Raw genomic sequence first — 22,144 nt, forward strand, 5'->3', positions numbered from 1 at the left:
CATAGTGGTTCTCAAAACCAAAGAAGCAGCAATACCCATCCTACTCGCACCTTCAGACTCTGCCCTTCCCAGGCAAAGGGCTGGCCATGCCTCTCGTTATTGAGTGGGTCTGGATGAGCAAAAGCACAGTAAGAAAATAGTAAGTGAACAAAAATATAGACTCAATACAAAGATCTGGAAAGACATAGAAAGGAGATACCTATTCAGTCTACTGAAAGTAATGAGTGAAAATAAAGCAAAGTAAATGATTGGGTGTGTCACCCGGGGCCCAACAACAGCTTCTCCCATTGGGTCCCTTCGGCAATTGCATTCGCTTGGATGGCCCCATAGGTAAATGGAAAACACAAAGTCTTCTTTCCTTTTGGAGAATGTACTATACATAAGCTTTTAAGTGGTTCCTCTAGTCCACAGGAATTTACAAAGTACCAACTACTTGGCCAGAATAAATGGGAGCTACAATGTTTTAAAGGTATCACTTCTACCCTTTGGAAAAGTAAAACAAGGGCTTGGAGGATTCTTGCTGCTAAAAATTTCTCAACTTTTAACAACATAATGGTTTTATCAGGAGCACAGTAAGACCCTGTTAAAACCTAGAGTTTTCAATAATTAGCACAGCTTGTTGTCATTACAAGCGCTGAACTTGGGCAAATTGAAGGATAATTCTTAACCAACTGCTTTTCAGGTATTGATAATACTCCGGTTGCCACCAGGACTTTAGGGCAAGATCTCAGCTAATGAACAATTTGTTTTTACTCCTTATACAAGTGAATAAGAACAGAATATATGAACGTTGGCTACATTTTATGTTGCATTGCCTTCCTCTTTTTTTCTTCAAGTTGCGAGTTATAGCACCAAATCACTGGAAAAAAAAAAATGCTTTCTCTGCTGCTAACATTTCACCACTGAAAGACTTTAAAGGAATTTACATCAGAGAATCACATAAACAAACACTTAAAAAAAAAAAAAAAGAGGGTCCACACTAAGTGCACAAAAATGGGGGAAATACTTTTTAAAAAAATATTTATAGCTCTTTTTTTAATATTCTTTATTTGACACAACATTGTGATCATACTTACTTTTACTTCTTAAACCATGGTTCCTTTTAGTTTTTTTTTTTTTTTTTTTGAGCAAATTTATTTTTATTTTTATTTTTTTGTCTTTGGTCTTTTTAGGGCCACACCCTCGGCATATGGAGGTTCCCAGGCTAGGGGTCTAGTTCGAGCTACAGCTGCCAGCCTATGCCACAGCCACAGCAACTCGGGATCTGAGGCTGTCTGTAACCTACACCAAGCTCAGGGCAACGCCGGATCCTTAACCCACTGAGCGAGGCCAGGGATCGAACCCACATCCTCATGGATCCTAGTCGGGTTCGTTAACCACTGAGCCACTAAGGGAACTCTAAAATGGGGGAAATACTTTTTAAAAAAGATGATTTGCCGAAGGTAAAGACATTTAATACTGAACTGATTCACTTTGCTGTATGCCTGAAATTGACACAACTTTGTAAGTCAACTATATTCCAGTACAGCTTAAAGAAAATTGTTCCTTGTTATCCAGCCCGAGTCATAATAATATCCAGTGTGAGAAAAGAAAGAGTCACCTGATAAAAGGAAGCTTATTTAAGTCAACAGACTCTCCTCACACAAGTAAATCCTGACACCTTTCCTGGTTTGAAATGTCATGATTAGATGCAACTGCATTTGATGCGTTACAAACATATGGGACTATATGAGATTTCAAGACGCTTTCACATACAACCTCTCATTTAATACAAGTGTAACCCTGTGAAGGCGTGAATGGTGAGTCCATTTGAAAGAGGAAGCCCCTGCTGAAAGTCAAACTGAAAAGTGACACCACCAGGACACAAACCTGAATCTTCTCCCTGTATTGGAAGGTCTGAAGACGTTTCAAGACATCCACATTTTGAAAAAATATTATTATTGGCCCAAGCGTTGTTCAATGTACTCTTTAGACACACCAGGAAGAGGAGAAGGAGGAGGCGAGAAGGGAAGAAGTGGGAGAGAGGAGAGTTTCTGAATTGTCCAGATAGTCCACCCTTGGCTATGATTACACCACTATTTTCTTATCACAATGGATGGAGTTGCTTGCCCCTGTGTAAACTGTGGCTGCAAAACCAGTACATGACCTTAAGTGCCAGCCACGGGTGCAAGTTGTTCTTTGGTTAGTTAGTTCTGTGTGAATGTTTTAGCAGTAGCTTTGCTTGATGTGAAAAGCCACATATCTTTGCTCAGAAACACCACTAAAACTCTGAGTAACGAATTCTGCTGCCTATTATCAGTCTCAAGGCAAATTATGCTAACTTACTGATTTGATGCACTTCTTAGGGCTTTACCTGGAAATTTCCATCAGACTTTCCCTGGCCAAACTTCCAGCAGTTACCCAGTTAGGCTACTCACTATTACTTTAATCTCATTTTCCAGGAGTTCCCATTGTGGCTCAGTGGTAAAACCTGACCACTGAGGACTCGAGTTCCATCCCTGGCCCTGCTCAGTGGGTTAAGGATCCAGTGTTGTTGTGAGCTGTGGCTGTGGCATAGGCCGGTGGCTACAGCTCCCATTCAACCCCTAGCCTGGGAACCTCCATATTCCACCGATGCAGCCCTAAAAATATCAAAAAAAAAAAAATCTAATTTTCTATCAAAGTCAACTGGAGTATGGAAATGGCTTCACCAAGCTCATGACTTACAACCATGGGTGGGTTGGGAGCCCGATAATCCCCGCAGTACAGACTTTTAACTTGATCTAGAATTCAAAACCAGATTCAAGTCATCAGCTATTCTCCCAGGGCAGAAATGCCTTGATATATAGCATCATAAATGAAAGAAAAAGGTAGCGAATATTTATGAAGATTAGGTAGTGTTTTTTATTATGCAGACTTGCACGGTCCTTTTGGAAAAACCTTACTTATTCCCTATTTGATTTATTACTGAGTAGGTATGAAATAAATTTATTTATCTCATGAGCCTACCTTGTATTTGTAAAGCTTATATTTTTTAAATTTAAAAAAATTTTTATTATAGTTGATTTACAATGTTGTGCCAATTTCTGCTGTACAGAAAAGTGACCCAGTCATACTTATAGATAGTCCCTTTCTTATATTATCTTCCATCATGTTCTACCCCAAAAGAATGGATATAGTTCCCCGTGATATACAGTAGGACCTCACTGCTTATCCATTCTAAATTGAATAGTTTGCATCTACAAACCCCATACTCCTAGTCCATCCCACTGCCTCTTCCCTCCCCCTTGGCAACCTCAAGTCTGTACCCTATGTCTGAGTCTCTTTCCGTTCTGTAGATAGGTTCATTTGTGTCATATTTTAGATTCTACATATAGGTGATATCGTATGGTATTTGTTTTTCTCTTTCTGACTGACTTCACTTAGTATGATAATCTCTAGTTGCATTCATGTTGTTGCAAATGTCTGTATTCTATTTTTTAGGGTTGAGTAATATTCCTTTGTAGATATGTACAACATCTTCTTTATCCAGTCATCTGTCAATGGATATTTATGTTAGTAAAGCTTATATTTTGAAATGCTTATGTGAAAATATTGACTAGGCTATAGGAACATGAATTATTACTCCACATTTTTTTTTTCTTTTCATGGCTGACCCTGCAGCATATGGAAGTTCCTAGGATGGGGTCAGATTGGAACTGCAGCTGCTGGCCTATACCATAGACACAACAAAGCCAGATCCAAGGTGCATCTTGGATCTATGCTGCAGCTTGTGGCAACCCAGGTCCTTAACCCACTGAGCAAGGCCAGGGATCAAACCCACATCTTCATGGACACTGTGTTGGGTTCTTAACCCACTGAGCCACAACAGGAACTCCATTACTCTAAATTTGATGTATGTGAACAGATCATAACTCCAAAAACACTCTATTATTTCTCATACTAGTAAATATGAGACTACTTTAACAAATTAAACATGCTTAATGTTAATTCATGATAAGTAAATTTTAGTAAATGCGGGAGATATGAAAATGTATAGGTTAAGTCCTAGATCTCAGTGAGCTTACAATTCATATGAGAAGAAAAGAGAAAAACCTATACAAATTAAATTACAATATAAGAGATGTCAAAAGGCAGCATATTGGCACATGAAATGCAATTAGCAAGGTAACTACTCTAGGAGGGGAAGAAGAGATAATTTCCAGAAAGAGTGGGCAGAGATGATTATAAAGCGAAAAATGTATCGGCCAGATCTTGAAAGCTGCATCAGTGAAACAAAGGTGGAGAAAGGAACTCTTGGGAATGAGGAAGAGTTCAGATGTAAAAAAAGGGAAAAAAAGTACAGATTCAAAATCTAACTTATAGGAGTTCCCATAGTGGCTCAGCAGTAATGAGCCCAACTAGTATTCATGAGGATGTGGGTTTGATCCCTGGCCTTGCTCAGTGGTTTAAGGATATGGTGTTGCCTTGAGCTGAGGTGTAGGTCACAGATGTGACTCGGAGCCAGCATTGCTGTGGCTGTGGCATAGGCCTACTGCTGTGGCTCTGATTTCATCCCTAGCCTGGGAACTTCCATACGCTGCAAATGTGGCCTTAAAAAGACACACACAAAAACTTTACAGAACTGCATGTTACAGTGGCATAGAGAGGTCGGGAGGGCTATTTGGAACTAGATTGTGCAGCACTTTGAAGGCCATGTTGAAAAGTTAATATTTCTGAACAGAAAAGGATCTTGGTCAAAGCAGCATTTTAGAAGTATTAATTTGGGGCGTTCCCATCATGACTCAGTGTGGTTAACGAATCCGACTAGGAACCATGAGGTTGCGGGTTCGGGCCCTGCCCTTGCTCAGTGGGTTAAGGATCCGGCGTTGCCATGAGCTGTGGTGTAGGTTGCAGATGCGGCTCAGATCCCATGTTGCTGTGGCTCTGGCGTAGGCCGGTGGCTACAGCTCCGATTCAACCCCTAGCCTGGGAACCTCCATATGCTGCAGGAGCAGCCCTAGAAATGGCAAAAAGATAAAAAAAAAAAAAGAAGAAGAAGAAGTAGAAGAAAAAAGAAATATTAATTTGGATATGGTATGCCAGATAAAGAGAAGTGGGGAGGACTCAAGACCAGGAGATCAAAGGGAGCCCATGGCAAATTCAGGTGTGGGATGAAGGTAAGGGGACCAGAAAGGTAGAGGTGGGGCAGGAAATACTTAGGAAGAAGCTCACTCCCTCTCAATGCATTGATTAGCATTTATTGCTGGAGCTCTCTGCTGTTTTTTTAGTACTGTCAAGTCTGTGGGTTCCCAAGAACTGATTCATTTTAACAGTTGGGAGTGGGGAATGGGGAAATAAAGAGTTAGTTACTCATTTGGGACTTGCAACAATCTAATACCTGAATAAGTGGATATATTTGCTGCTTAATCTTGTATCCTTCTCTAAGGACAAAAAAATGCTAGCTCAAAAACGATTTAAAAAATTGTCCTGAAGCATAGGGATTAAAGGAGACCTGAGAACATTTTATTTTTAAAAGAAAGCTAACTCTGGATGAATATGAACTATTCCAAACTTTTCCAGCAGTACAGCTGAAGGACAGCCCCATGCATCCCAAGAATCCCTTCATGCCTGCAGCCCTGCGCTGGAACGCCTATCAACATAAACTGGTTTTGGATATTTGTGATTTAATGTATATGTTATCCAGAAATTCAGGGATACTTGATGCATTTCCGAATGAGCAGGGGAGAAAAGTTTCAGAGACTTTTACAACAATTCAAATCTCCCGCCCTGACATTCATGGTATGTTTATACATATTCATATGTATACCAATACATGTATGTATACATAAGGTACACAAATATATACATATTTATATATATGGAAATGTTATCGGCATCCAGGCTTCGGTACTGAACCCCTGTGACCTGTGATAAGTCAGGCCTTATCACGCACAGAAATGCAATCCCTTCACCCTTCAGGGGCACTTAAGCTTGGCACACGATAGTCCAGCAACACCACTTTACAGAGAGATGGAGATGGACAGAAGGCCTCCTTCCCACACTCCTTACACCTCACTGCGCAGTCCGGCACTCAGAATCCCACAGCAGCATCCAGCCCAAGGCTCTCCAGCCCTGTGGCTATTTTGAGACTGCCCCGTGAGGGCGGGAACAGAAAAAAGTCAGAAGGGAGACAGGCTGGCAGTGACATGGGTGATACAGCTCTCTGGACGCTCACACTGAACTCAGGGTGCGCCCCCCACCCCCACCCCCAACCCTGTCTTTTCCTTGCTCTCCCTTGGAGAGAGACCTCCCCAAGTTGGCAGGACTAGGCTCACAAGTCCTAGGGCAGGGGTGAATAAACAACTAAGTCACCCACACCTGCCTGCTTTGGGCCTAAAGCAAATCTATATGTTTGGATAGAAAAGAAGGTGAACAGTTCAAACTGTGTGGCTTTATAAACTGAAGAACCATTGCTTGTCGCTCTTGAGTAGCTGTGGAAGTCGGTCTGTCTACAGGGTAAGAATATGAGTTTGGTTCTCATGTTGATGTTCCTTCCAAAAGCTATTCTTTTCCTTCCAATGCTAGAAAGACGTCTGAGCATTATATAACATGTTCACGCACCCTCTCATGGGTAATTAGAAGCTGTTTACTTCTCAAGGATTCAGTTGAAGGCTTTTTATTTTCAAGCCTGAGCTGAGCACTTGACCATGGCCAAAGGGGGGGGGGGGGAGAAGCTTGCTAACTTTCTGCTGCATTCTGTCTTCATGGTGGCCATCCTGTCGCTGGGTCCCCACATTTAATCACACTGCCTGCTAGGAGAAAGACTGACAAATTTTAAACCCATTCACTGGCCAGCTCAAAATCCTCTGATATAACTTTAAATGCTATTAGATTGTAATCTTCTTGAGTATTTACATGTGTTCTTCTCTCATCCCTGGGAAACTAATCCTAGAGTTCTCAGAATCTGGGAACTTGGGCAAAGGAGAAAACAACCCAGCAGACCCAGAAATAAATCTCAACTCATTATGTCAACCAAAACGAACGTACGTTTTTGTTTGCATCGACTCAGCTCAAATGATAAAATCATGTGAATAATAAAACACCACATCCAAGTGTTATTACTGAAGGTGAAAAGTCTGAAATGTAATTAAATGTGTTCTTTCTTGGTGACAGTGTCATTTACTTTACCTTAACATTCGTGTTTCCTTAAGCCTCGCTCTCCACATTATCGACACACTGTTGCGTCACACTCACACAACCATCAGCTGGGACTGAGAAGTGTGTTTTTCCAACTGGTCTTCAGCATTAGCTGTCAGATGCACAAACGTCCCCATCCTTCCCGCATCTGCTGCACTGGAACCACAGAAGCTTCTTGCAAAAAATAGCTCCCAGAGAGCGTCCCTGACAGATGCGCGGTTTGCTCTAGCAAGGCGCTTGCTGGAAAGTTTCCTCTAACCGCTAACACCCGCCTCTGATCCCCCGAGCTGGCAGGGCGCAGGCTGGCTGGGTCCCCTCCTGACGGGGGAAGGATTTTACACACAGCCTACTAGGCAGCCCAACAGGAGAAACAATCTTGCAGCAGACTCCTTCAACCCCAGCAGGCAGACGGTGCAAGGCGCTCTGGCGCTTGGAGAACACCAAGGTCCCCACCCCGCCGCTAAAGGAAACGCGCGCTCTGCTCTGCGGGGAAACTGCGCACTGGAGGTAAAGGGGTGGCTACTTAAGCTGGGGCGCAAGAGGGAGCCAAACGCCGGAGGCGCAGGAAAGGAGAGATTGGGGGCTGTGGAAGGGGACAGGGTGGGAACCAGGCGCAGTAGGGGGCCGAGGGGAACTGGGCGCTAGAACTAGCGAGCTCAGGGAGGGGCGCGAGCGCAGGAACCCGCGGGCGCCGAGGCGGCGCTCGCTGGGCGATCTCCTCCGGACTCCCCAGAGCTGCTGAACCGCCGGGGGCGGGGAGGGGGTGAGGGGAGTTGCGCGGGGGGGGGGGGGGAGAACCAGATCGGGGCGTGCCTTCGCTCGGATTGGCTGCAATAGCCTGACGCGAGGCCCCGGGGGTTGGCTCCAGGGAGTGGGAGTGGGAGCGGGGTGGGGTGGGTGCTGGGTGCCGGGGCTGCGGGTTCCGCGCGCTCAGAAACATGCTGAGGTCCCGGCAGCTGTTCCAGCAGCGACAGCGGCTCCAGCAGCAGCGGCGGCGGCGGCGGCGGCGACAGCGCACAGCTCTGGCGGGGAAGGCGCCCTGCGCCCATGCCTCCGGCCCCGCGCCGCGGCTGCCCTGACCTGGCCGCGACCTCCCTCGTCGCGCCCCGCCGCCCGGGCCTCTGGGGGGGTTCCCCGACCGCGGCCCAACTCCGCCACACCCCCCGCCCCCGGCCTCCGCAGCTCGGTATGGGCGCGGGGGCGCTCGCCCTGGGTGCCTCCGAGCCCTGCAACCTGTCATCCGCCGCGCCGCTCCCCGACGGCGCGGCCACCGCGGCGCGGCTGCTGGTGCCTGCGTCCCCTCCCGCCTCGCTGCTGACCCCAGCCAGCGAGGGATCCGTGCAGCTGTCGCAGCAGTGGACGGCTGGCATGGGCCTCCTGATGGCGCTCATCGTGCTGCTCATCGTGGCGGGCAACGTGCTGGTGATCGTGGCCATCGCCAAGACGCCGAGGCTGCAGACGCTCACCAACCTCTTCATCATGTCCCTGGCCAGCGCCGACCTGGTCATGGGGCTGCTGGTGGTGCCATTCGGGGCCACCATCGTGGTGTGGGGCCGCTGGGAGTACGGCTCCTTCTTCTGCGAGCTCTGGACGTCGGTGGACGTACTGTGCGTGACGGCCAGTATCGAGACCCTGTGTGTCATCGCCCTGGACCGCTACCTCGCCATCACGTCGCCCTTTCGCTACCAGAGCCTGCTGACCCGCGCGCGGGCACGGGCCCTCGTGTGCACCGTGTGGGCCATCTCGGCCCTGGTGTCCTTCCTGCCCATCCTCATGCACTGGTGGCGGGACAAGGGTGCCGAGGCACGCCGCTGCTACAACGACCCCAAGTGCTGCGATTTCGTCACCAACAGGGCCTACGCCATCGCCTCGTCCGTGGTCTCCTTCTACGTGCCCTTGTGCATCATGGCCTTCGTGTACCTGCGGGTGTTCCGCGAGGCCCAGAAGCAGGTGAAGAAGATCGACAGCTGCGAGCGCCGCTTTCTCGGCAGCCCCGCGCGGCCGCCCTCGCCCGCGCCCTCGCCCGGGTCCCCGCTCCCTGCCGCCGCTGCCGCAGCCCCGGTAGCCAACGGGCGCACCAGCAAGAGGCGGCCCTCGCGCCTCGTGGCCCTGCGAGAGCAGAAGGCGCTCAAGACGCTGGGCATCATCATGGGCGTGTTCACGCTCTGCTGGCTACCCTTCTTCCTGGCCAACGTGGTGAAGGCCTTCCACCGCGACCTGGTGCCCGACCGCCTCTTCGTCTTCTTCAACTGGCTGGGCTACGCCAACTCGGCCTTCAACCCCATCATCTACTGCCGCAGCCCTGACTTCCGCAAGGCCTTCCAGCGCCTGCTCTGCTGCGCGCGCCGGGTCGCCCGCGGGAGCTGCGCGGCCGCCGGGGATGGGCCGCGCGCCTCTGGCTGCCTGGCGGTGGCCCGGCCGCCGCCGTCGCCCGGGGCCGCCTCGGACGACGACGACGACGAAGAAGACGTCGGGGCCGCGCCGCCGGCGCCCCTGCTGGAGCCCTGGGCCGGATATAACGGCGGGGCGGCAGCTGACAGCGACTCGAGCCTGGACGAGCGGAGCCCCGGGGGCCGCGCCTCGGAATCCAAGGTGTAGGGCCCAGCGCTCCCTCCCCACCTCCCCAGCGGGGATGCAGGCTCTGCGCCGAGAGAAGAGAACCCGGCGCCCCGAAAGGCTTCCCGGGGGATGAGGAGATCTGTGTTTACTCGAGACCGAAAGCAGGTGAACTCGCAAACCTCGTCTGCATCATCTAAGGCAAACAGAAAAGCCGCGGACCGCTGCACAGAAAGGAAAGTTTGGGGAGGGTGGGAGAGTGGCTTGCTCATTTTTCTTGAGTTCTTTTCTCTGTTTGTGGTCCGTCCTCCTTTTGTGTGTGCGTGTGATGCATCTTTAGATTTTTATTCCCCCAGGTGGTTTTTAACACTTTCTGCGAAGACTAGGGAAGGGATGGGAGAAGCAGGAGAGTTTTTAAAAAGGTGTCTCAACTTGGCTTCCATTCCGTTCCCGGGGACGGGAGCAGTCAACCGGAGAGCAAGGAGGGACAGTGTGTCAGGACATGTTTGCTTTGCAGAGAAATTTCATTTTAAGTCCGGAGCCATGATTTCTCCTGTTCTTAAAGCAGAGGGAAAGGATACAGGCAAAGTTTCAGGAAATTGTAAGCTATTCTTGGAACAAGCCTCACCTTGCTTTCCTTTTGCAGGGCAAGCCGGCTGTCCCCGAGCACCTCCGTGGTCAGGCTGAGGGGTTCCTACCTCACACTGTGCACGTTGCACAGCAAGATAGAGAGACTTGTTTACATTAAACAGCTTATTTATGTATCAATATTAGTTGGGAGGACTAGGCGCTGAGCCTCTGTGACATGTGACTCTGTCCATTGAAGACAGGACAGAAAAAAAAAGGAAATAATTCAGATTACTGCACATGCGGGTAAAAACAAAACAAAGGCATGATTCGAAGTGGCATTTTTGCACAGTATTAGGAATTGTAAAACCCACAGAAGATGTTACTTGCACAAAAAGAAATTAAATATTTTTTAGCAGGGGCGGGGTGGGGTGGGGGCAGATCTTAAAAACTAAAATAAAGTTCAAACTCTACTTCTGTTGTCTATTATGTTATTGAGCTAGTGATTTATTGGGAAAAACACCTTTTTATACTCTTTTATCATGGTACTGTAACTGTATCCATTATTATAAATATAATTATCTTAAGGATATTTTTATTATTTTTTTATGTCCAAGGGCCCACATGAATCTGCTGGTAAAATTTAGCACTTGTGTGTAAATACTCTTTCCTCTGTGTGTTTTGCCAAGTATTTATACTCTGGTGCAACTAACTACTATGTGAGGAATTGGTCCATGTGCAATAAATACCAATGAAGCACAAAAAAAGATTATGTACCGTGTGTCTTTAAGGGGTCAGTGATAATGGAAAAGACAGTTTGTTTTGTTCAAAGTATAGGCTGGATTTCCCATAGAGCTCTTTTAATAGCTTTTCATGACTCAATAGCATAGCAAAATGCCTCTCGACCAAATAAGGCGTGCACCTACTGAGAGCTGCAGACTTGCCCTGAATTTTCACAGTCAGATTCAGAGTATTCTAGACTACTTGTAGGTGTTTTCAGGATCCCATCTGCCACACTTGACTTAAGAAATAATATTTGGGATTGTGTATCTTCTTAAAAAAAAAAAAAGTGATTGAGTCAGGTAACACACGTACAGCCTTGCACAGAAACAGAAAAGAAGACACCTCCTGGAACCATCATTGCCTACTTGGAATTCGGTAAGTGGCATCCACTGCTGGTTTTTGTTTTCCCATAGAAAAATCCCAGCCTATGGAGTGTGCAAATTTCTCCAGTGGCTGTTTAGAACGCAAAACGCTTTCGTGGTTAAGCAAAAATTCATAAAAGAGCCTTTACGTCAATATGTTTCTCTTGGGTAATTAAACAGACTATTTCAGTGGACGTTCTGGGTGGGTAGGTAACAGGTAAAAGAAAATGTGAAGTTTTTAAATTTCACACCCCAAATTATGACACTCTCAATGGCTAGGATAGTTTTCACAAACTTAGTTCCTAAGAAAGTAGAGTGAAATTACATCCTGGGATTAATTCTACATTCTCCAAAATAAGTTTCTCTTTGTATTTTTAAACAAGCTTTTGCTTTCATGACAGTACCGTAAAGAAACCCAAGTGAAAAGTATAAAGTTTGGGCTTTTACTGAGATTTAACATTCACAAACTCTTTTCTACCAAGGAAAGTCAAGAAAGTCAAGACTGATTCCCCCTCCCTTTTTTTTTTTTTTTTTTTTTTTTTCTTTTTTTTTTGCAGTGGGATATTCTAAAGACAAGGTGAGCTTCTGCTTCTGAGAGAGGTTAATGTGGATGTTTTAGAGATCAGAGAAGGTTGCAGGAACAGTAGCAGTTTCAGAAAAAGCTTCTCTGTCTAATAAACTGCTAGGTCTAACCCTTCTGGGGGTGGGGGGAGGTGGAAGGGCAGAAGGTGGCAAAAGTTATTTTAAAATACAAAGATAAATACTTAAAGACATATTTTGGAGAATGTAAAAATCAATTTCAGGATGAAATCTCACTCTACTTTCCCCTAGAAACAAATGTAGTCCATTTCTATCCTCCCTTACCCAAGCATGAGTATGTAAGTTGCAATTTGGTAGGGGTTTTGTCCCCCTTTATTTTAAATTAGACTAGAAAATTAATAGACTTTGTTTATGGTTTCATCTGAAGTACAGTCAAGTACCTGGTGAGGCTTCACTTTCCTATTTTGTCTGGATAAGTTGACATTTAAATCAAAAGAAATGTTCCAGCCCCAAACTTACATATGGACTCATCAAACATTGGGTCTTAAGATCATGAAAAGTCCGATAAACTTTAATAGCAAATACACACACACACACACACACTCACATATATATAATTTAACCTCTTAGTAGCCAGGTCCTAAACTCTTCAGTGAATTAGAGAAAAGTCACTGTAATCTTGGTACCAGGTTATATGTATTTGTGGGAAATAGAAAAAATAAAATAAGAAAGAGCTCTCCCTTGAGCTCTCTGAGAATTGCAAGGATTCAGAAACAGACCAGACCATGCTGGTGACCCCTACTATCCACGAAAACTACTCCTTGTGGTTTTGACAAAGAAAGGCATCGATTTATAATAGAAATGTGGGAACCTGGACTACCAATCCCAAGAGCTATGGCAGTGGGAGGTGAAAAGTGCCAATCCTGTTTAAGCTGGCGAGATAATGCCTGGCAGAAGTGAGAGCGACGGGGGGGGGGGGGGGGGGGGGCAATGAATATGCAGAAAATCATCTTTATCCCATGGTTTTGTACCAACACAGGACCAAAGGCAGAAACCTCAAAATTAAAACAGTGATACATATGATCAAGGTTCACTGATGTGTAATTATGTTTAGGTTGCCCTCTGTAAAGTTCTCTCTGTATAACAAGATGTTCCAGCATCTATAAATTCTCGCTCCGGTGCAGGAATGTGTAATCGGTGCAGCAGACTGTTCCATCACTTGGTGAACTTGCCCATATAAAACTTTGCGAATAGAGCTTATTTTTATTTTTTGCTCCGTGCTTTCTTCGGAACGGGAATTATTAATAACTTCTAAGTGGCTATTGTGAAACCTTTCCTTGCACATTTTCCTAGCTTATTTTAATTTCGCATTTGGTTGAACGTGGTGACTTCCTCTGGCAATATGTAAAATTGCCAGGCGGAAATTCTGCACTCAGCGTCTCAGGATGATATTAGCATTCAAGTTTTTAGCAGGAGCTTCTAAGCAAGGGTCGAAAGGAAAATTGTTCCATTAAGTTCTGCTGCCATTTGTGAAAAGGCTTTAAAAAACATTTTCATTTTTTTTTAAACAAAGCTAGACCCATGAGCTCTTTGGAAGGAAAAAAATAAATGAAAACCTTAGCCGTAATTCAAATTAAACACTTTGGCACAGATAATTTAGGTTTATGTGTACATTTCTGGCATAATGTGCTGAGAAATACTAATTCTTTTGACTCCCTGCCAATTTGCTACTAATCAAAATGGAGAAGATATGCACTGTTTGGATTATACCTAAAAATAGTTGTGCTACAGTCACATCAGCAAATGGAATTAAATTAATTTCTCTTTCTTCTCCTTCGCACACACCCTCCACGTTATTTAAATTTCCATCGAGAATATTGCTTCTGAATCTCATAATTTGTGATTCAACCTGTCCCACAGTGCGCTGTTACACCGAAGTTATTTTGGGGCAAACTCCATCGAAGTTCTCTCTGAGAGAGACACCTCTCCTGAAACTCCAGCTTTTACCTCGCTCTCACTTAAAATCTCTACTAGTCTATATCATGTAATCGGACAAGTATTAGTACTATAAATAGATACTCTGTGAATTAATTTACCTCAATAGTCTTTTTACTCTTTCATGGGAGGAAGGAGATGGTTTCTGAATCAATAAGATTTGGTCATTTGATAGCGTAGTTAATAGGCTGCCAAATCCAATTGCTTTAATGACCGACTGGAAAACAGCAGCCCCAAGGGGACGCTGACACTCTGCTGGTGATACTGGAGCATGATCTTTGCGGCTATGTTGGCAGCACCCAAGAAAGCATGGAAAGAAACTGTCTACACCTTCTAAACCTTTGTCTTCACTTGCATGTTGCATTGAACCCACGCCACAGTCGCACCCGAGCCGCAGCAGTGACAACGCTGGATCCTTAACCCACTAAGCCACCAGGGAACTCCCACCAGCCCTTCTTTGGAGCATGTCTTCATTTCCTCTTGAATGAACTAGAAACATCTAGAACTTGTAGTTCTAGATAAATTGTCTACCTAACAGCGTTAACTTCTCATAAACGCTTTCTTAAAACGCTGATTTTTCAGCATCTCTCAATACTTACGACTTCTGTTTTTGTCTCTGTCCACATTCTCTAGCCTATAGCTATAAACTAGTATTTAAGCGATCACACCGTTTTCTTCCTGTTTATGACACAAAACTTACCTACGATGCATTTTAAATGTTTTAAGTTTGGATTTCTACCTGAGAATGTCAGTGTTGCTCCTAATTATGAGGGGGCAAAAATTTAACTATCCTCAGTGCTTTTCCTATAAAAAGTCTTCAGGTTGAGTTTAATATTTAGGATGTGGGGCTTTCTTAACAGGTTTTATTTTTCTGGGGTTTTTTTTATTATTATTATTTTTCAGTTCTCAACTGTATGACCTCGTCGGTTTTCTCAGCATCCTGATTGCAAAGGATAACGTGAACTGTTCCACTTTCGACCATTTGTAAATTAGTTTTCCTGGTCATTATTAGGTGAGCTGCCTTGTGGGAACTGTAGGTAAATTTCTAACCTCAGAGAGCAGAAAATGTGTTTAAGCAGAGGGTTCCAAGACTGGTCACTCTGGCTCCTCTGTGTTTGCTACTGTGCCCAGTGACCTTGGGGAAGTCAGTTGGTTTCCCTGGGTTCACTGCCCACAAAGCCTGATCAGGAGCCTTTGTCTGTAAATCCCTTTGAGATGCTCTGATAGAAGGAGCTTATAACTTTGCAAAGTCTATCATTTTGAATACTTCCTCCTGACCGTCTTTTTCCTTTCCTTGCAACCCCACCCACAAAATCCCAGGGGTTTTGTTTTGTTTTTTGTTTTTTGTTTTTTTTTAAGTGAAAAGAACCACTAAGAATAGCAAAAATATATATAATACCCCAGGCATCTCAACAAATAGTCCTTCACGTATTATACTTAAAATTCCACAAAAACCACAACTGAATAAAATAATCTTCTTCCCGAACAGTGGATTAAAAAACCTGTTTGCTCTGTGCTAAGCAAAAGTGGTTGTTTAATGATTCTGAACCCACAGCCACGTCGAGAAAAGCAAGTCAGTTTGGAAAGTTAGCCAACTGTGCAATTTTGCATTGAGTTGTAAATACTAAAAGCGATACTTTAGATTATTCTCCTTGTCCTGGAATAGCAATTCAGAGATCAAAAGTGCTGAGAGCAAGGGGAGTTTGTATTTTTGCTCTCCTCTCTTTTGTGGCTTTCAGGGCATTGGGTTTCTTTGTTCCCGACTTAATAAACAGTGACAAATCTATGGGAACTTCACAGACATAACTGAAGATCACCTGAGATCTTGAAAAATGCTTTTAAAGAGTAAACATTAATAGATATTCCAATGACATGTTCTAGACTGCAGGGGATTTTTTGGGTTTTCTAAATTCATTAAAAGGGAGTTCTCTTGGGGCACAGTGGTTAAGGATCCTGCATTGTCACTGCAGGGTTGGCTTGGGTTACTGCTGTGGCACAGGTTTGATCCTGGGAACGTCCACATCCTGCAGGCAGGGCCAAAAATTTTTTAAATAGATAAAAAGTAAAGCCATTAGAAGTAACATTTTAGTAAAATACTCTTTTTAAGGAATTCCTTGGAGTTCCCATTGTGGTTCAGTGGGTTAAGAACCCAACATAGTATCCGTAAGGACTCAGGTTTGACCCCTGGCCTCATTTACTGAGTCAAAGATCCAATGTTGCTGTAAGCTAGGGTGAGGTCACACATAAAGCTCAGATCTGGCGTTGCTATGGCTGTGGTGTAGGCCTGCAGCTGCAGCTCCAGTTCAACCCCTAGCCCAGGAACTTCCATGTGCCACAGGTGTGGCCATAAAAAATAAAAAATAAAAATAAAGAATTCCTTGGGCTTCAATGATTCTATGATCAATCCTGAAATAATGTATGTGTGTGTGTGTGCGTGTGTGTGTGTGTGTTTCCTTAAAAGAGGCTTAGCTAAGTACAACCGAGTCACTCAGAAAACTTGCCAAATCTTAGGTATGGGAAGTACCTTGAGCCATCTAGTAAGCAGCACTCCTGGACTCAAGCAATGTTACAAGCCTACTCTGCACCTATACTCTAAGACCGCGTAGACTGCCAGGAGTGATGGGATTTAATTTGAGATTTAAAGACCTGGTCCATCAATTTATGTATCACTGGCAATAAAAAGGCAAATGTTTTTGCATTTGCAAAACTTTCTGTTTTGTGGGGGTTTTTTTGTTTTTGTTTTTTTTGTTTGTTTGTTTGTTTTTCTTTTTTTTTTGTCTTTTGTTGTTGTTGTTGTTGCTATTTCTTGGGCCGCTCCCGCGGCATATGGAGGTTCCCAGGCTAGGGGTCAAATCGGAGCTGTAGCCACCGGCCTACGCCAGAGCCACAGCAACGCAGGATCCGAGCCGCGTCTGCAACCTACATCACAGCTCACGGCAACGCCGGATCCTTAACCCACTGAGCAAGGGCAGGGACCGAACCCGCAACCTCATGGTTCCCAGTCGGATTCGTTAACCACTGCGCCACAATGGGAACTCCTGTTTTTTTTTTTTTTTTTTAGGGCCATACCCACAGCGCATGGAAGTTCCCAGGCTAGGGGTGGCAACGCAACTGGAGCTTCCAGCCTAGACCACAGCCACAGCCATGCCAGATCCAAGTCACATCTGCAACCTACACCGCCCCAGCTCAGAGCAATGCCAGGGCCTTAACCCACTGAGCAGACCAGGGATTGAACCCACCCACATCCTCATGAATCTTAGTCGGGTTCATTACTGCTGAGCCACTACAGGAACTCCCATTTGCAAAACATTTTGTAAATAAAATGCAAGATAAAAAGCCAACATTTACATGTTGTAAATAAAATGCAAAATGAAAAGCTAACCCAAATCGCACTGGCTGCACTGCCTCATGATTAATCTCAATGGAATCTGAAAACTCATGACAGGGCCACTATTTTCTGTATTGAAATTCTTCCAATGATACATATGAAAAACAGCCCCCCTTCAGCTTTCTATGAGCTAATTCCATTTCTTCTTATAAGCAACATCTAATCCCTCTCCTCCTTTCTGTTGTTCAGAGGAGAATCCCACTACATCCCCATTGCAGGGATTTTTCCTGCTGGACTGTTAAATGTGGCACTGGGCCTGGTAGCATTAACAGGCGATCCTTTCTCTAATTGTGCTGCTAATTTTTTCCAGCATCACCAGAGCCACAAAACTCGGTGGATCTGAAAAAAATACTGTGCCAAGTGACAAAGGGTAACAAGAAACTTATGAAGTTCCTTACCCTACTGCAAAAAGCATCTCTGTAAGCAAAGGACAAAACAGCAATATAAAGTTTACTCAAATAGAATTCCCGGAGTTCCTGTTCTGGCTCAGCAGAAACAAATCTGACTAGTATCCATGAGCGCGCAGGTTCAATCCCTGGCCTCGCTCAGTGAGTTAGGGATCTGGTGTTGCTGTGGCTGTGGGGTAGACCAGCAGCTGTAGCTCTGATTCAACCCCTAGCCTGGGAACCTCCACATGCCGTGTGTGTAGCCCTAAACAAACAAACAAACAAAAAAACTCCTTCCCCAAATGGCAAGTGTTTACAAGGTTCCTCACATCTTTTGTGGGCTAATAGCGTTAATATACCTATATGGACAAATGATTTTTTTTCCCATTAGAACTGCTCAGAAGATACCTGGGGAGTTTAACTATTGGGAGGATTTCTGCGATGAGGCTTCCAGTTGGAATTCCTCTGTTTACCTGTTCCTAAAAGGCTGAGGGTACTATGTCCTGAGTGAGCGTGCTATGTCAGATTCGACCAGCTCTGAGCCTGTCCCCAAGGCACTGACACTCTGGTGGGGGGAATCAGACACCCATAAGTGAAGAGAGACAAAGAATAAGGCAAGTGTGGCTGTGTGCCAGACACGTGGGCCCCAAGTAAGGGCTCTAGACCAGCACTTTCTAAGAGGCATGCAGTGCAAATCATATCTTTCATTTTACATGTTCTGGCAGCCACATTTTTCAAGTAAAAAAAATAAACAGGTGAAGCTAGCGTTACATTTCAGCATGTAATTGTTGTAAAGGCATAGGAAAAAGATACTTTTCTTTCTACTGTATCTTGGAAATCTGATGTCCATCGGACATGTATAGGTATCTCAACTGAGACTCACCACATTTCAAGTGCTCAATAGCCACATTCGGCTGGTAGCTACTGTATTAACATCTCAGCTCTGAAGTTCAGCAGAGGGAGTGAATGGATGGAGAGGCATAATCTAGAAGCTTGGTGATGTTGTAGATCTTGGATAAGGGGATAAAGTGGTGTGACAGGCCATTCCATGAGAAGTTACAAGGGGAAGGAAATCGCATGAAGAAAAGCATTGAGGTATAGATACTGTCAAGATGAATTTTTAAGACAATGAATAGCCAGTTGCAGACAGTTCATGTTGATGCAGTAAGTAAAAGATGAAATTGGGAAAGCAGCTGGGGAATAAATCAGAAGGTTAATGAGAAATCCTTGAGCCCTAACCTTCCTGGAAGCATAGAGGTACTTTTTTTCTTTTTATGGCTGTACCTGCTGCATAGGGAAGTTCCCAGGCTAGGGGTTGAATCACCACGGCAGCCTACACCATAGCCACAGCAACACCATATCCAAGCCATATCTGTGACCTAGGCCACAGATTGCAGCAATGCCAGATACTTAACCCACTGAGCAAGGCCAGGGATTGAACCCACATCCTCAGGGACCCTCTGACAGGTGCTTAACCCAGTGAACCACAATGGGAACTCCCCGTGGAGATTTATGTGCAAGAGTGTCCTAAGAAAAGCAGTGGTTTAGAAAGATTAACCTGGTATCAGAGGCATGATAGGCAGATATCACATCTTAATCTTCAAAATCATTCTAAGTAAATTTACTAATCGAATTTTACAAAAGATGAGTATTTACAGAATCTCACACAGTAAATATGAGCTCATTATTAAATTGACCCTCTGGTTTTCATCTATCAGCCTCAGGAGCTGACCCAGAGAAACGCGTCCTTGCCAAGCAGGTTTCTGACTGCATAAGGCTGAGGGCCTCGTAGATGCTGGAACGTTTACCCCCTTCAGTGGTGAAATATATGAGCTTAGGCAATTTGTTCAAGACAACAGGTGAGCCATCTTGATCAAGTCTAGGCTCCTAACTGGTAGGTCCATCTCTTATTCATGTCACCAAGTGGCCTATTTCCCACAGGGCTGGAAGCTCCCTTGGGATAAAGACCTTGTCTTTTCTCTCTGACTCTACAATGGTGAACGCATTCCCTGGCACAGGTATGAACTGAATTTTTGTTGGCTGAATTCAGCTTGAAGCAGAGAACCAAGTTCTCTGGCTTCTGCAACAGTTTCAGAATGTAGTGATAATAGAATTCCCTAGAGCAGGGTACTGCAAGATGCAATGGAACCCTCTATTTCCTTTGCAATCCAGGTTTTCACTACAGACATAGATCATAGCTTCCCTAAGAAAGATGCTAAGCCTCAAATTGCAACATGGATGGGATATTCTCCACTGGTGTCAGAGGAAGTAATGAGATGGTTTCCCAAGTATTTCTAAGAAATGAATTTATTTCTAGAAATGGAACATAGATGGCTGAATTATTGATTTCAGCAGCATAAATGCAAAGAGTATGAAGGCGGAAAGGTACATCATTATTCTTTAAAAATAGGCATTTCACTACAATTGTTAAATAAGAACTACATGTTCTAGGCTCTAGGTTCGGTTGTCAACGTGTAAAATACTGGATTTATTTGTCACTTACTGTATTCTATTTTAAATGGGGTTCTAGCCTTTCTAACAAAGATCTATAGCCTTTTTTTTTTTTTTCTGTCTTTTTGCCATTTCTTGGGCCGCTCTCGCGGCATATGGAGGTTCCCATATGCTAGAGGTCCAATCGGAGCTGTAGCCACCGGCCTACACCAGAGCCACAGCAACGAGGGAACCAAATCACATCTGCAACCTACACCACAGCTCATGGCAACGCCGGATCCTTAACCCACTGAGCAAGGGCAGGGATCGAACCCGCAACCTCATGGTTCCTAGTCGGATTCATTAACCACTGCGCCACGACGGGAACTCCTATAGCCTTTTTTCTTACTTAACTTTCAAAGGATAAATCCCCTTTCCCTACCTCAAGCTTTCTCCCTGGACCCCAACAGTCAACATAGCTAAGATAATCAGATCCCATTTCACTACCTTATAGACTTCAGTTTTAATTTTTATTTTGGCATTCCCATCCTGTAAGAAATAACAAATTATCCATGAAAAGGTGTATTTGGAGCAAACATCACAGCCCTCAAAAAAGCTTCTGTTTCCCATATAAGTCTTGTCCATTTGAGAGAGATTCATAATCAAAATTTTCCCATCTTTACACAAGAAACAGAGTTCATGTTGAATCTTTAACTGTTTGGGTGGAAATTATATGGATTCTTGCCTTTTGACAAAGCATTAAAACTTTAGCAGGTATTCTTTATGTATGCATGTACTCAACACAGCAGAGTTCATTTTAAACAGCATTGCAGGAGTTCCTGTTGTGGCACAGCAGAAACAAATCCGACTAGTATCCAAGAGAATGCGGGTTCAATCCCTGGCCTCACTCAGTGGGTCAGGGATCTAGCATTGCCATGAGCTGTGGTGCAGGTCACAGACAAGGCTCAGATCCTATCTTGCTGTGGCTGTGGCATAAGCCAGCAGCTACAGCTCCGATTCGACCCCTAGACTGGGAACTTCCATATACCATGGGTGCAGCCTTAAAAAGCAAAATAAATAAATAAATAGCACTGCATTTTTACTACCTTTATTGCTCAGATTATTGTTGTAGCAATGTAGAGTGTGATATGAGGAGACCCCCACAGGGGCCATAACCTTCCAGCATTTACAGGCCTTTGGCCTTAAACACCCAGAAACCTATTTGGGAAGAATGCATTTCTCTGGATCAGCTCCTGAGATGAGTATATAACACCAGAAAGCCAGTTGAGTAATTTACAAGGTAGCCATCACAGGCCTATTACACTGTTTTGAGTGTGAGCTCATCTTCTGTCTATTCCCAGGGAAGAAAATGATAATCAAAAGGTTGCTTAGCAAGCATGGGGCCAAAACAAAGGAAGCTGGTTGCAAAATTTAACATTCGGGACATCATAAATAGGCTGGATTCCTGAAAGTCTGCTTGCTTCCTAGCCTAGATGGGGCTTGGATGGACACGGCCAATATTTAACTCTGTGTCTCCTTTATTTCTGTCACCAATGGCTTCTGCAACCCCTCCCCCAACAGATGCATTCTTCCCTTATAGAAGTTAGGACATCTAAGCAGGTCACAGTCAAGTCTTACTGCTTTGGCTGTCTCTTTATAAGGACAGCACATCTGCACTCATGATCATGCATTATTTCTGGGTTAATGGAGGGTGGGAGCAGGGAGGATATTTTGCCAGCTCCCCTGCAACACTGAGATTAAAGCATAAGCCCCATAAATAGGCTCTTGGTTCCATATCTACGTCATGGGAACCCAGGGTTTGTTTTTTTTTAATTTTAAAGAATTTTTATTTTTCATTTACAGTTATTACAAAATATTGACTATATTCCTCATGTTGTGCAATATATCCTGAAGTCTTTCTTATACCCAATAGTTTGTGCCTCCCTCCCTCCCTACTGGTAACCTCTAGTTTGTTCTCT

At 44.6% G+C, this 22,144-nt stretch overlaps 1 protein-coding gene and 1 long non-coding RNA gene across 2 annotated transcripts in view; both read left to right on the plus strand.

Moving 5' to 3' along the window:
• The first annotated feature begins 8,346 nt into the window (after positions 1 to 8,346).
• On the plus strand, positions 8,347 to 9,756 carry ADRB1 (adrenoceptor beta 1). Its single transcript, NM_001123074.1, is given in 1 exon segment — positions 8,347 to 9,756. A coding segment is annotated over 1 exon segment (1,410 nt).
• A 1,461-nt stretch (positions 9,757 to 11,217) lies between these two features.
• Positions 11,218 to 22,144, plus strand: part of LOC146397066 (uncharacterized) — a 52,647-nt gene continuing 41,720 nt past the window's right edge. Inside the window, exon 1 of the long non-coding RNA XR_014826261.1 lies at positions 11,218 to 11,439. This is a non-coding gene — a long non-coding RNA (uncharacterized LOC146397066). The remainder of the gene's footprint in view (positions 11,440 to 22,144) is intronic.

Source organism: Sus scrofa, chromosome 14 (assembly GCF_054392235.1).
Source record: "Sus scrofa isolate SSC_HxYL_T2T_F1_AM1 chromosome 14, Sscrofa_HxYL_maternal_Yorkshire_Landrace_v2.0, whole genome shotgun sequence".
NCBI lineage: Eukaryota > Metazoa > Chordata > Mammalia > Artiodactyla > Suidae > Sus > Sus scrofa.